The 15,723-nt window shown below is 45.2% G+C and overlaps 1 protein-coding gene across 2 annotated transcripts in view; it reads right to left on the reverse strand.

The window, feature by feature from the left end:
- Positions 1 to 15,723, reverse strand: part of Slco3a1 (solute carrier organic anion transporter family member 3A1) — a 283,764-nt gene that overhangs the window by 31,556 nt on the left and 236,485 nt on the right. For both annotated transcript variants that reach the window (XM_021167572.1, XM_021167570.2), the window contains exons 6-7: positions 13,330 to 13,528; positions 11,374 to 11,512 (exon numbers count right to left, since the gene is read on the reverse strand). In XM_021167572.1, coding sequence (XP_021023231.1) covers positions 11,374 to 11,512; positions 13,330 to 13,528 — 338 coding nt within the window. The remainder of the gene's footprint in view (positions 1 to 11,373; positions 11,513 to 13,329; positions 13,529 to 15,723) is intronic.

Below are 15,723 nucleotides of genomic sequence, written 5' to 3' on the forward strand. Positions count from 1 at the left end.
CACCTAAGCTATAATCCATTATATTATATTTTGTGGGGAGCGGGTGTGGCGGCAGTCCCAAAGGCACCAGGGACTGCAGCTAAGTCGTATGACTTGCACCTGACTTCCTCATACATCTGAATATAAGCCACAAACATCGTGAGAGTTGTGCAGGTGTACCAGGTTACTGGCGAAGCCATTTTGGTGGAGATATGCCCCTGCTGCCCTGATTAGCTGAAGCTGCGTACCTGGTGAGGTGATGTGGCCTGCTGTGAGTGGATGGGAACTATAGTATATAAGAGTGAGAGGCCCAGGGCTTGGGGTCTTTCGCCTACACAGTCAATGCTCTCCCAATAAATGTGTGCAGAAGGATCCTATTGTGGTGTCTTTCTTGCTGGCGAGTCAGGCGTCCCACATATTTGACAAAAAATATGACATCACTGGGGAGATAGCCTGGTTGGTATAGTGCTTGGTGCTCAAACATGAGGAGCTGGATAAAAATATGTACTGAAAAGATAGGTACAAGTGGTTTGCCTCTATGTACGTATGTACACTGTTTGTATGCAATGTCCATAGAGGCTAGACAAGAGCACTGGATCCCCTGGAACTGGACTTACAGATGCTTGTGAACCATCCTTTGGGTGCTGGGAACTGAACTTGGGTCTTCTGCAAGCAACAATTGCTCCTAGCCTCTAGCCCCAGGGACCTGGATTTATTTCTCAGCACCAATGTATAAAGCTGGGAATGGTGGCCCATGTTTGTAATCCCAGCACAGTGGTTGACAGAAACAGGTAGATCCCTGGGGCTTACTGGCAAGTCAGCCTACCTGGATTGGAAACTCCTAAGTCCTAGTGAAAGATCTTCAATAATCTCAAATGCAATGAGATGAATGTGGTGTCTTTGCCAGAGCCCCACATAGATGAGTGAACCATCTATCCAGATGACATTCCATGAGCAGAGCAAGGAAGTAGTGCTGTCTGATACTGAGGTTTGTCTCTAAGGCAACGGGGCATAGAGACAGGCAGGGCACAGAGCTAGGGCACAGGTGGGGAACAAGCAGATCCAGCCAAGGATGGATCTGAATGTGTGTGTCCTCTCTAAATTTGTCTGTTCAAACCTAACCACTCAAGAGGAGGATGAAGCCATAGGGTAGGTGGGGTGATGAAGTCATGAAGATAGAACCCACATGAGCAAGTATTTCTATAAATGATACCTCAGAGAGCTACCATATTTCTTCAAATATTTGAGGATGCAGGAACAAGACATCATTTGGGAACCAGATTCACTGTATAGTGAATCTGCCAGTGTCATGATCATGGACTTCTGGGTTTCCAGAACTATAGGAAAGAAATTACTGTAGTTTATAAGTTACTCTGTCTATGGCATTTTCCCATAGCACCCTGAATAGAATTGGTGAGGCAGGCACAGGCTGCACATAGAAAGGGATGCTGGAGGCCAGCACAAGACCAGGGAGGTGCTCTCTTACTCCCACTAAAGATGGAAAGAAGTAAATGGGTGGAATCCTTCCAAAGGATCTATACCAGGATCAACCGGATTTGATTCATGTGGAAAGGGTTCAGAAGGAGAAGCGGTTAGAAACCCAGGTCAGAGCCAGACAGATGGCATATACTTTTCTATTTGATGAATCAGTTGGATTTGAGGAAGGGACAGTGGGTGGTCTCCTGGCACAGGACATCCCTGTAGGCTTTCTGGCAGTGAATGTGGGATGTCCTAAGAGTTCGAGCTCATTTATAGTTAGGTGGCAGAAGACAAGAGATCTGGTGCTAAAGAACCTAGGAAGAGTGTAGATGCCCAGGACTGTTAGGAGACTCTTCACTAAGGCTCACATGTGGCATGAGGAACTTCGGGTAGGCACCTGCAGCTTCACCTTTCCAAGCGTGCACATTTGAGGCATATGGTTTTTACCAGGGGGGCTTTATCCTATCATCTCAGAGATAGGAAGCTGGGGCTGTGCCTCCAGCTAATATTACTAGAGAACTTCTAAACCTGTGGAGCCCTCCAAACCTGTGGGGGCTCTGAACAGTAGGAAGTCTGAGAAGAGAGGAAGGCCAACTATGCGAAAACGGTTCACCTTAGTCTAATAAAGGAGGCCAGATGCACATTCTCCCATCCTGTGTCTTGTGCAAACTGCAAATGCTTCTGGAACATTCTGTGAACTAACTGAATGATAGATATGCACTCTAGAGCAGGTCCTGTATGGTTAAGTACTAAGAAAGTATAGTAGATTCCCAGTTCATTTGAGATTCCCAATCTGGCTAGGGGCTGACTTCTTTCTTCCTTCCTCCCCCTCTTTCTCCCTCCTTCCTTGTGTCTTTCTTTCAAGTGTCCTGTACTAGCCTCAAACTTACTATGTAGTTTTCTCTTTTCAAGTACTGGATTACACGATGTAAGCTCTTTTGTCCAATGAGGGTTGGGTTTTAAACCCCCTTTTCAAGGCATTGTCTTCATATTGTATGATTTTTCTGGGAAGAAATGTAGTCCCTGTTGTCCCCGGAGAATTGAATTCTCTGTCTGCTGTCACAATGTGAGGTACCAGTGTCTAGATTTCCTGTCATTAAAATATCCTGCCATCCTCCATGTGGATAATGAGAGGGCCACTGTGCTCAGAGAGAAGGCTTGACAAGCCCGTTGAACAAGATGACAGAAGGGAAAGGGCTTGCAAATTTCATAAGAACTTACCCAGCAGATAGGCCTGCCTAGGCCCAAAGTGACAGATGATTAATGTGAACTAACCGTGGCTTGAGAGAAGGGATGGCTATCAGAATATTTAACTATTTCTTGTTTAACAGACATTATCAGGTCAACATGATAGAAGAGGTTACAGCTGCAAAAAAAGTACCTTTTTTGTATGATTGAATAAGGTCCAACATAAGCCCTTACCTAAAAATCTAAATCGCAGGAACAAAGTAGGGTCTTACAGGTACATGGAGCATCTGTAAGAGTGTGTGAGAATTCGAGATACAGAATGCCATCATCCAAAGCCTTCTGAGCATTGACACAAATCATACCTAACTCACATGACTTTATGGGACAAGCCACAACCAAAATGCAATGCTTTCAGCATCTCCAAGGCCCTCTGAGTCCCCTGTAGATATACTGTGTGTGTGTGTGTGTGTGTGTGTGTGTGTATGAGAGAGAGGGGGGAGGTGCAGATAACTAACTGTGTCTGTGAGTACGTGTCCAGGCATGTAGAAGACAGATGAGAATAGCAGGTGTCCTGGACTACCAATCTGTGCCTTAATACCTTGAGCTAGAATCTCTCACTGATCCTAAACCTTATTGCTTCTGCTAGCCTGGTGGGTCAGTGAACACCAGCAGTCCAACTGTCTCTGCCTGCTGTGGCGACAGGGTTATAAGCACCTTCCATGTTTCCCTGTTCTGCCATGTGCTCTGGGCATTAAAATTCAGGTCCCTATGCTTATGCAGTCAGTGTTTCTATTCACTGTATCATCTCCCCAGCCCATGAAGCATTTCTCTTGATCAAAATTTACTAACATCTTCTAAGATACATGCAAAGATTATAACACCTGTAAGAACCCTAAACCATCAATTACCATAAAGGAATGTCAGATAAGGGACACTCAGCTGCATGCCTGCACCAGTGACATAGTCTACTGGCAGGCTAAGGCGTGGGTGAAGGGAGGACAGAGGAGGAGGGATGAAGTCTCATAATGTGTCTTTCTACATTGCGATGTTAAAACTTGTAAATGTATTATCTATATTAAAAATCAAAACACTCCATGCCATTAAAAATACAAAAGAAAGCAAAACAAAGAACCCCCAAAAAACAAAAGCAGAAATCAATGTTTGTTAAACTAGTCCATGCCTTCAAGTTGCATTGTGATTCCACACACTATCACTGACTTCAATTGAGAAACATTTCTATCATATGCAAGGCAGGAACAAATAATCGCAATAAAAGCTGGAGACCATAAATGCAGAACAATTATTCCCTGGGTCTCGGATGTGGGTTTATTTTTCTGATGAAGGAAATGGCGAACATGCTATTTTGACAGCTCATTCTACAGGAACAAGACACTCATCAGGCGTGTTTCACAAATCTTGGCAAATGAAGTTGCTTCTGTTTTCTTCCTCCCATCACTCAGCACTGATGGGTCATTTCTTATGAATGGGACTGAAGAAATAGATTCCCAGGTTGACAGATTACTTTTGTAAGGGTGTGGTGTAGGAGGGATGATGCTACTGTTGGTAAAAAAAAAAAAAAATGTTGCAGTGAAATGTGAGAGACCAGCCTCTTTACTCTGGAAGCATTAAGATACCAGGAAGATGTGATTGTTCCCTCATTTCTGATCCAGGAGGGATTATTTTCTGCGTGAGACTCGTCATAAGCCAAGTTCTTTCCTGATGCTGCCTGGGAGACCTTCATTTTTTTCAAGTTAATGTATTAATTATTACTATTTTAAGTAATGATGCAGTGGTATATGTCAACCACACAAGAAAATGCAGTAACAAGCAGCAGAAGGGTGTGTGTAGAGCTTTAGTGAATCATGAAGGAATCCAGGCAGAGGAAGATGCTGTCACTCTGAGAAATGTCACTGTGTACTGAGGGTCATGTCACCAGTCCTTTATGCTTCATTATTAGGACGCCAGGAACAAAACCCAAGCTGGTGTTTCCAGGCAAAGACCTTGCTCCTCATTATGAACAACCCTAGTGACCTCCCACCGGACTCAGCAGAGACATCTGAAAAACTGCAGGAAGAAAGACACTCTCTCCTCTGCTTTGCTTGTAAGGTCAGCAACTGAAAGATAAGGGCCAGGAGAAAAGGTGCCATGGAGAAAGTAAGACCCCCATCTATTGTATTTGTCACATGGACCAGCAGAGGTGGGGCCTCCTGCTGGACGGCAGCCAAGGGGATGCTCTTTGGGGACCAGGACTCTGGATCTACCACCATATGTGGGACAAAGAGGACCATACTAAAGGGGAGGATGTGACTGACCGCAGGTCAAGGGGATCCCAGACTCTGTGTCTCTCCCTCCTGTGTTCTGTCTCCAGATGCCAAATCCTGCCACACTGGTTCAAACATCTAACCACTTTAATTATTGATATTTAAAAATATTTTTATTATGTACCCATGTTTTGTGCAAGTTACAAAAGCACCTTCGTACTGATCCACATCCCCAGTGCTCCCCCACATAGGCAGGAATATCTTTCCAGGCTTGCTCATCAGGCAAATGGTTGCTCACTCTCAGGACAACAGCCGGCCCTGGGATAAATGCCCACTCCCTCCTTCTATCCAGTCTCATGCAGAGTTAATTTCTACCCTAGGGAGTATAACATCACAAGGACACTAACTGTCTACCTAGCTACTTCCTTATATTTAAATATATTTCTATCTAACCTCCTTTTAATATTGGACTTTAAAAATAAAGCTTTTCCTTATTGGAAAGATAATGTGTGATCATTTGGGGACAATTCCAAAATATATAGAAAGTCTGGAAGAAAGTAACAAAAACTATTGTCTTAATTCCCAGTCAGAGGTGGTCATCTGTGGATGCAAGCATCTGCTTATATAGTTGTCCAGCGCTTGCTCTCTCAAACTCTCTCTCTCTCTCTCTCTCTCTCTCTCTCTCTCTCTTTCTGTTGGTATGTGCACATGTATGTGCACATATAGGTCAACACTGACCATCTTCAATCATTCAATCACATCAATCACTCTCAACTTTACTTACGGTTTTGAGACAGGGTCTCTCACTGAATCTTATGCCCACCAACGTGGCTCCTCAAAGATCCTTCCACCTCTGCATTCTTTTTCCTATCCCTGGAATTGTGGGTTCACACTGCCATGCTCCTCTGTTTACATGAGTTCTGGGATACTGAACTCAGATCCTCAAGCTTGCATGATACAAGTACATTGCTGACTCAAATATCTCCTCAGGGTCCCCATCTCTTCCTTTTTAAATTATTTATTTTGTGAGATTATAGCATAATTACATCATTTCCTTTTTCATTTCCTCCCTCCAAGCCTTCCCATAAGCCCCTCCTTGCTCTCTTTCAAAATTATGGCCTTTTTTTCATTCATTGTTTTTATATATATTTATAAAATGAACTTTTATTTATTCACCTATGTATTTCTTTAAACTATATTTTGATCATGTTTCCTCCACCCCCAACTCCTTCCAGAAGCTTCCTGGCTGTTTACCCACTCGACTTTCTGTTCTTTTTTCTCTCTCTTTCAAACAACCTCCACCCCCCCCAAAAAAAAATCCCACAAAAGTGAGAATTGGAACAAAGCAACGAGACAAAAAAAAAAATGTCATGTATCTTTTCACATTTTTCTTTTCCCTTACTGGAAGATTCTTCTTCCATGGTCCATGGTTTTCTGATGTGTTCTTTTCACTGAACTGTAAAGCTGGACTGAGTTTTGCTTTTTGATACTTTCTCGTACAAGCGTCTAGATAACACCATAGTAGATTTTTATGGCAAGCACAGACCCTGGATCTTATTCATCTCTGCCTCTGCAATGCCTAGCACAGGGCCTGGGATGTAGCAGGTGTCACAGCTGGGTCAAACTCTAGCAGGGCTTTATTGGAGTATTCCCAAGGTTTCTCTAAAAGCCATTTGCTGGAATAAGCACAGATTGTTAAGTCAGTGTTGGGGATCTGTCCATGCTATAGAAGAGGCTTTGTTCAACTCAAGGCTGTGGGATCACTTAGGGAAATAGACAAAGAAGAAAGAGTGGCTGAGGTGTGAGGGTGGCTGTTGCTGAGGACTGTGGGTGCATAGAGAATAAGGAAGGACAAGCCACATCTTTGGCTGTTTAATACCTATTGGGTATCTTCCAACATTCTCACAGAGGCCCAAATCTAGAATCACATACAAAATCTCCAAGCTAAATGCTTGATTTAATATGGCTTGGCCATGAGAAGTTGGTCCTTAGGGTGTGCATGCATAATTAGCATGCAGCAGCAGCTTGGGCCACATGGGCTGACAGGACGCTTGCAATACTGTCAGGCTTGTAAGGGAGACGGGGCATTAGCAGCAGTAGCTCAGAGGCTGGAGATCTCAGAACATGCCTTGTCCTTTCTAGGGCTGTAGTGTCCCCAGGGACAACTGGCTATGTCTGAGGGCATCTGCGTTTGTCAGATAAAGTTGAAGGCTGTGTGGATAAAGCTCAAGAATGTGGCTAAACATCCTATGGTACACAGGACAGTTCCTAAGGAGAAAGAATTGTCTACCTCAAAACATCCTCAAGGCCAAGGTGTAGAAACAGTCTATTGCCGCAATGGTTTCTAATCCTCCTCACATACTACAAACACGTGAGAGGCTTCTAAAAAAACACATACAAATTTCTTAAGAATAAGGAAGACTCTCAGACCTTTCATTGTGGAAGTCAGGGATTCTAAAATGTAGCTGAATTGAGGCCTGCAAGGTCTCACCAGTTCCCAGCAAGCCCCAGGATAGAATCCTTCTCCTTGCTGAGAATACACTGGATGCTTTGCTCAAACAGCACTTGGTAAATATTGTGTGGTCTGGATGGGGGTAGATCAGCCATCTGTCACTTACACCTTACAAACTGCTGTGCTTGGCTTGCATTGACTTTTAACCTATTGGTGGCTAATAAAAGCTGTTTTTCTCTTGAAGCAATTATTCAGTCCATCAGATTGACATAACTTCCAGCATAATACACACGTGCTTTCTGCTTGAATAATTACTTTTGAAAGTGAAAGGTATGCAAACAATCTGAGCAATATATTCACACCAAAGGAGACTCATAAAATTAACTCCATCTTTTGTCATCTCCCCTCACCACAGGCAATGACAGGATTTAGAACCACAACAGCGAATTTGGGCCAGAAACTTTCACTGTTATTGCTTGAGAAATGAAAGAAGAAATTTAAACAAACATAGCACCCCAACTGAGACACTAAAGAAAGTAAAGATCAGGGCACCTGATGCTTACTGTGTTTCATTAGCATCTCAATGATCTGATTGGTTGACTTATTTGCATCTAATGCAGGCCTGGGATAGACTTTGTATGGGCCCTGATATTTGTCTATCTGTATCTCTCTCTCTCTCTCTCTCCATATCTATATCTATATATCTATATATCTGTTTATCTCTATGTATGTATGTATGTATGTATGTATGTATGTATCTATCTATCTATCTATCTATCTATCTATCTATCTATCTATATCTATCTATATAGATAGAGAGAGACAGACAGACAGACAGAGAGAAACAGAGGCAGAAAGAGACCTAAAGAAGGATAAAAATGCACCTTGAAGTTAGAACCATCTGGTCTACCTGCTTGCCAACTGCTACCCAGGAGTGTTATACTCCTGGGTATAATCACCTGGTTGAGGTTGCATGGGATCACCCAGGGACATTTAGGGAGTCTGAGGCTTTACCTAGAGTTTAAGCTGGCTCTGTGGGGGACAAAGGTCTACAACACAGCCTCATCTCCACCCCTGGTGAAGGACAGAGATGCTTAAGTAAATGAGCCATTGGAGGCAGGTAAAAGGTAAAGGGAGGCTGAGCCCTGGTGGGTAGACAAGATGGGACTCACATACATGAGGGGAGACTAGTTTATATAAAAGGAATTGCAAATGCAGAGCTTCAGGGGCAAAGGAGAGCTTGGCCATTGAGAGAGCCTAACTTAACAAGTGGCTGGTTAGGAGACTGGGATGAGAAGAGAGATTGAGGCTGGAGAGGCAGCTAGGGCAGACATGAAGGCTCAGTGTATTATGTGCCGGTAGTGTTCATGAAGAAAGACAGTTTCTCGTAGGATAAAAGGTGGGCATTCTGAAAAGGAGTGGCAAAGTATAAAGAAAGATTCCAGGTTTGGCTCAGAGGGTCCCAGAATCCCATGGCACTCTATTGTGTGATCCTTGTGGGCTGGCATATGGTCCTATGGAAAAGTGCAGGCAGAGATACAGACAGGGCAAAAGAGCCCAGGAAACACAAGGGAAAGGACTGAGCCCAGACAGAGTCAGCCAGCTCTCTAGGGACAGGGAAAGAAGCCATGGAAAGTGGGAGGGACAAGGGGGCCCTCTATGTGGGCAAGAGTTGTACTGAGTACCTAGAGACCAGAAGGAAAAAAAGCTAAAAAGAGAGAAGGGAGGGGGAAGGGCGCCCTATAGCAGAAATGTAAGCCTTTGTTTGGCATTCCTTCAAAATACTGCTGCAGAGAGTCTAAAGACTCAAATTGCCTTTGCTCTTTTTGGATGTCATCCCAAGGTTCCTTTTGACTCCAGGCCAAGCTCTTAAATGCCAGGAATGAAGTAGGAAGGGCCCATTACCTGGCCTGACAGTCTCTCAGCCTGAGGTTCCTGCAAAGCCTGCAGCAGTTTCTGTTGTTGTTGCTGTTGCTGTTTTGTTTTATTTGTTGTTGGTGTTGTTTTGTTTTGTTTTTTTTGTTTTGGCTCAACTATTGCAAAGGCCCCACTTACTATGAACAGGACTCTTATCTCCAAGTCTTACCTAGGCAGCTAGAAGAAGCCAGGGCCACCCAGCTGATTGCTTTAGTGGGAAAAGAGTAGGACCCCAGGACCACCCCAGTAGGCAAGGTGTGAATGGAGATCAGGTGTCTGGGGAATGAGCATCATATCCCAAGCCAGCCCTAGCTAACACAGTCTTAGACTGAGACCCTCTAGCTCTTCAGCTTCAGCCACTGTGAGTAATCAAATCGGCTTGGAAAGACTGCGAGTCAACAGACCTCTGTATCTGGGCAAGAGTGGATGGAAGAAATGCAAATGCTACAGGGTTGGGTCAGTGTGCCCCTGGAGTAAAGGCCTGTTGGCTCTCAGGACATGGCTTCTTCGAATCACTTAGGTTTTTTCATCATAGGACAATGTCTGAAATGGTCTGTTAACAGAACTTCCTGGATATTAAAATGTCAATGAAGTTGTCCTTATGAGAAATAATAGCTTGTGTTTTTATTTGAACCATCCTCCAGGTCCCAACCCCCTTTTAATATTTACTTCTACTCACATAAAGAAATTGCTTTATCATCTACTTTATGAAATCGGGTCCTCCCAGCCCCCAATCTCTGGTGATTTATTTCCTTTATAGAAAATGTTAATAACTGGCCAGGAATCTTAAATCTTAAAAGCACGCAAAAATGAAATCTTTGAAAATGAAAACAAATGATTCATTTCTTTTTCTTTCAGGGAACTCCTGCTCTTTAAGATGCAGGAGGCAGGGCTGGGAGGAAATAAATGACTGAATTACTTCTCTGAAAGCAGCCCCCGTGGCTGCTAACTTTTCCTTCCCATCTGCACATTGTGTGAGAAATTATGAAGTGTGGTTGGGGGCAATAATGTCCCTAATTGAAGAAACCCAAAGATCAAAGACAGACACTTCTAGAAGATTGTTATCGTGAAAGAGACAAATATATCCAGGAAGGAACAGGTACCTGAAGACTCAAAGTCAAGAACTCTGATGGGAGAAATAAAGAGTCATTTTAGAGTAGCGAGCTATGGAATAGGGTATGGAGGGATCAATAAGAGTTGTCCAACTGAAGAGAGAAGTACGAGAAGAAAACTGAAGAGAGACGGCTGAACAGTCACCGAGAGCAAAAGAAGACAGCTGGAGATGAGAGTTGAGGATGGACATGGACCAGGCTCAGAGCTCTCGAGGAGAGCATGTGAGCTGGTCATTTGTAGCGTCACAGAAATCCTTCTGGCTGTAGCGTGGAAGACAGTAGAAGAGGGTTGTCCTGGAAGGATAGCTAGATGACAACTGGACAGGTCTAAACAAGAGAAGGAGGCCAGTCTGCAGAGCCACAGTGACCGTGTGATTCAGACAAAGAAAAGGGGCAGAGGCACCTGTGAGGTGGGAGCAAGCAGGCGGCACAGGGGTTCCTTGGCACCCGATGTTCACACAGAGAATGGGAAGACAGCAGACTGGTGGCCAAATTAAAAATTCATGTTAAGGAGGAGAAGCACACACAAAAATAACACTCTGGGAAGAAAGGAGCGGGTGGGGGACACTTAGTTGGGAAGAAAGAGGCAAAGGGACCTGAGCTAAGGTACAATTAGTCTTTGGCTTTTCCCGGCTTTCCCATTTCTCCAGAATTCTGTGGCTGGTCATCCACTATCATACACAGCCTTATTCCCTGCCACCATTTGTGCATATCTCATGGCAGAGCCACCTTCCCAGCTGCATATACATAGTGGCCTTTGATTTTTACTTTAACTTGCTCCATCTAGTGTCTTAGAGGTCCATTTGACTCAGCAAAGGCCTGAGGAACTGCCCTGTCCTGTTGTCCTCCTGATGGATCAGGGTAAAGGAATGGCTGCAGTAAGGCAAAAAGACGGTACTGGCCACTGTCACCCTTGACAGGTCTGTGAGCACCTGTGGGTGCCTGGAGCCTACCCTCTCCCCTGCATCCCAAGGTTTTTAATTACCGTGCTGTTGCATCCAGCGAAGCAGGCTGACAGGTAGGTGATGCCATCGGCCCCGCACACTGGCGTGAAGGAGTCCGTCTGGCATTCACAGTTGTTGTTACATGGAGAGTAAGGGTCAAGGGCCGAGCCACGTGCTGAGCTGGAAAAGAAGGGTGAAGGGGACTCGTTAGAAGCAGGGCTAACACTGGTGACAACACTGCTGTGATGGGCTTCGTGGTGCCTTTGTTCAGGGTGTTTACCTGGCTGGTCTCTTCTCTTCCCTCCATCTTATTCCTGGCTGACCTTCAAGTGCTTGTGCAGGGCCATTGCTGAGAGCCTAGTCTGTATCCTTTGAAACAGTACTGGGCTAGGTAGCTGATTATATGACTTCTGGGCTCCTTCCAAAGCGAGGTTTTGCCTTTTGTAACTATGTGCTCTTTGCGCTGAAGGCAGCTGGGGCTCAGCTTAGGGTCTTTCAGTTCCCCTTACCCGAAACTACTACTGTACTGCTGGATACCCCACCCCTTCTGTTTGGTTCTTCCTCTCCTGCATACAGGATGCCCAACCTGGCTGTAAGCCTCTGATTGGTTTAATATCCAGAGACAAGTGCTAGGGTGCCTTTCGCTTGCTTCTACATTACAAAGATGCAGCTACCAGGAGTGTACAAACTGAGAAAGAGACAAATAGGGAGAGCCCAGTCTGCAGCCACAGAGGAAGGGAGTGACTTCAGAACTCTCATCTCCTACTCTGTCCTAAGGCTCAGAGTATTTCCTGATAATGCAAGTGACAAGAAGACATCTGGTTGCTTTCGTCATGCCCTGTTGGTGGAATTCTATGTATCATTTTGTTTGTTCTCAGTACAACCCCACAAACATTACCAAAGGGGGAATCAAGACTGAGACAGGAGACTCATTTGTCCAGACGTGTGTAGTGTCTGAATGTTGAGGATGGGCCAGAGCTGGGCAGTATGACTGTAGGTAGGCCTTGAACTTTAATTTTTTTTTTTTTATTTTTCACTTTTATAGCATGATGTCATGGCAGTGGGACCCTGTGTGTGTGCTTCTAATCACTGCAGTTTATTGTTTGCAAGTTGCATGGGGAGGTCTGCTGTTCAGAGCCAAGTTCAAGTTGGAGGGTACCCTATGTGGGAAGAACTGGGGGCTGCCTGGAGGGCTCCTCGCCCAGTTCTGCTCCATTTTCAGGCTTCCTTGAAGCCCAGTGGTCTGCTTGGAGGAGGAGCCTGGGTGTGTAATCTGCAGGGCAGCTACGATGCAGCATGTTCTGGGCTACACTCTTCAGCTCAGGGTGGTCTCAAGAGTCCCATAGGGAAGGAGACAGTAGACATAGAGATAATATAGTTCCAAAATTTATTTAAAAAGCAATCACTATAAACACTGTTCCATAGTCCCAGGATAATAACCAGGGCATAAGAAAAGAGATTCCGTAGCAACAGGCTGGTTCCTGCTCCTTCTGTCTTCCTTCCCAACTTGTTTTTATCCCTCTCTTCTCCTACCACTTAAACACACTCACCATGGGCCTGACTCTGACTCTGTGTGAGCTAAATGGGGGCTTCTGACTCACGTAGGAATTATTGAAGTTAATTCTGTCTTTTATTTTGAGCTGAATTTTGAAATAGGGTTTAATTTTAGCCACATCATTTTTATTCACATCATTCCTGAAGTCAAATGTCAGAAAGAGCAAGTGGACTAGAGAATGAATGACCGTTCTGTACTCTGGGCTGGTCTTGTTGCAGAAGAGAACAGCTCAACATCCAGAGGGCAGGCTGAGCCTTCCAACTGCAAGTAAGAAGCTAAGGCCTCTGGGCTCCTCTGCTCTGGATCACTAGAGACCAGGTTGGCAGGCCTGTGGTGGAGGATCCAGGTGGATCTGGGCAGGGCTGAGCTCTCTCTGTGAATCCACAGTGAAGGTGGCCCAGGGGTGCCTGGGGAGGGTCGAGTTACAACTTTAGCTACTCACTTGTTTCCATAGCGAACAGTGACCCCAGCCACAGGGCCTGTGTCACAGCCCAGGAAGAGGAAGGAGACGTAGCAGGCTGTGGACACCAGGTTGACCAGCATGGCCATCCGAATGGCCCCCAGGGCAGACAGGCTCAGCTTCTTCACCAAAAGGCCACCCAGAAAGATGCCCAGGCAGGCACAGGGGATCGCCGTCATCCCTGAGGAAACAGAGCAGTGGAGTGTGAATAGCAGGAGACTGGTGGATATCAGTGGGCCCTGTGTCTTCCTGTGACTCTAAGGTCTTCATGGAGGGTCTTATCTCTGATACCAGAGAACTCTCAGAAAACAACGGGAGACAGTTATTGTGAGCCAAAGTGCACACATCTGGCATACCACACCTGCCATCTGAGAGCGTGCATGTACACAGCTAATGGGCAGCCAACTAGGAGATGAATCCAGAAAGCTGGGGACTACGGAGTAAAATCCAGGAGATTAAATATTAGCAAAGATATGGTCTCTGCATTAGTATTTCTTTCTTTGCTTTTCTCCTCTTCCTTTATGATGTTTTGGAGTTATTCTGTAGATCAGGCTATGCTGAAACACTTGGCAATCCTTCTACTTCAGCTACCCAAGTGTTGGGATTCAAGGCATATTCTACCAGGTTTAACTTCTCTGTGATCTCTCTCTCTCTCTCTCTCTCTGAATGTTTGTATGTATGTACACATATATGTACCTGTGTTATGTAGAAGTCAGAGGATATCCTTGGGTGACATTTCTCAGGCACCTGTCATTGAGATACCACCTCTTTTTGGCTTTTTTGTTTGATGGTTTTATTTGGATTCTGACTGTGGAACTCAGGTCTTTAAGCACCCAGGCACGCAACTATCTCTGTGCATTTCCAAAGAGGCCTGGAAAGGGGACTTAAGATCAACTGAAGAGCTTTTTGGTGGAGGAGATGGCTCAGGAGGTAAAGAGACAAGCATGATGGCTGGAGACCAGGTCCCCAGAACCCACATGAGTGCTAAGCAGGCCTGGTGGCCTTCCTGTAACCTCAGCACTCAGGAAGCAGGGATGGGACCCTGCAGGCAAGTCATTTGGATAGACTAGTAAAAGCTGGAAAGCTCTGACTCAGCAAGAGACTCTGCCTCAGAAGATTAAATGCTGAGAAACTGAGGAGGACATGGACATCAACATGATGTTTACACACATGTGACCGCACACGTGAGTGGCAGACATGCTTGTGCATATGAACACACATGCATTCACTCCCTATTCACACACTTGAAGATACATACATATTTACATGTGTGTGTGCAAACACACACACACACACACACTGAGAATTTTTCTTTTCTCATGAGGCAAGAAAGGTCCATGGTAGGCTCCAGGGCTGTTTAACCCAAAGGTTGAAGGGCTCACAAGTTGATGGTGGGCATCATTTAGCCAGGTTAGCTATGCCCCAGGAAGCAGTGTCAATCAAATCACTAGGTTCTGCAGCACTTGGTAAATAATTGGTGAGTATACAATCTCTCTCTCTCTCTCTCTCTCTCTCTCTCTCTCTCTCTCTCTCTCTCTCTCTCTCTCTCTCTCTCTCTCTTATGCACAGAGCTATCTCCAAGGCAGCAGCCCCGAAGCCTGTTCCTAGGATTCCCAAAGAACCAGGGCGTTGTCAGAGAACCAAAGGACCCTGCTGTTCCAATCTCCTGTTTGCTGTGGCTCTGTTCTGATTCATTTCATCTACAACTTGGCTTTAAATTACCGAGTGCCATTTATCTATGGTGTAGATTATGCATGGCTAATTTTCCAGTCTACTCGGCCTCCTCCCTGCCAATCAAACGACCCTCAGGTCAATCGACTACATCAACCAGCTGGTAAGTGCTGAGGGAATGCAAATTAATTTTTCATATTAGGGTAAGAAAATATAATCAGGAAGGCTTAGCTTGCCAAGATACCACCCTGACTATACTTAAAACAGACCAGGACCTGTGTGTCACTGGCTGCTTCAGACATCTGGGCTTAGTTTTCCAGCCTTCGGTATGATTATGGAGATCTTGACCTTGTTCTGTGTGCGTCCATCCTCAGCCCATGTCACTGGCCACCGCAGCATCCAGTTTTCCTACGTTCTCTCCCTAGATGAGGCTAGGTGCCCCCGGTGCTAGAGACTTTGCTTATGCATTGGTTCTGTTCCTTGGATGGTCTTGTCCACTTTTCCTTGGCTGGTTTTCCTCCTCTGCAAGAGGCTTCACCAGTCCCCACCCCTCTTGTGACATGGAAAGGGGACTTAAGATCAAGAGAGATGGATCAGTGGATAAAACACAAGTGAGAGGACCAGGGTTGGGATCTCAGAAGCCAGGTAAACCTTGGCAGGTGGTCGCCCTCCCTGTAATCACACACTCCGGAGGAAGGGACAGGG

This window comes from Mus caroli, chromosome 7 (assembly GCF_900094665.2).
Source record: "Mus caroli chromosome 7, CAROLI_EIJ_v1.1, whole genome shotgun sequence".
Taxonomy (NCBI): Eukaryota; Metazoa; Chordata; class Mammalia; order Rodentia; family Muridae; genus Mus; species Mus caroli.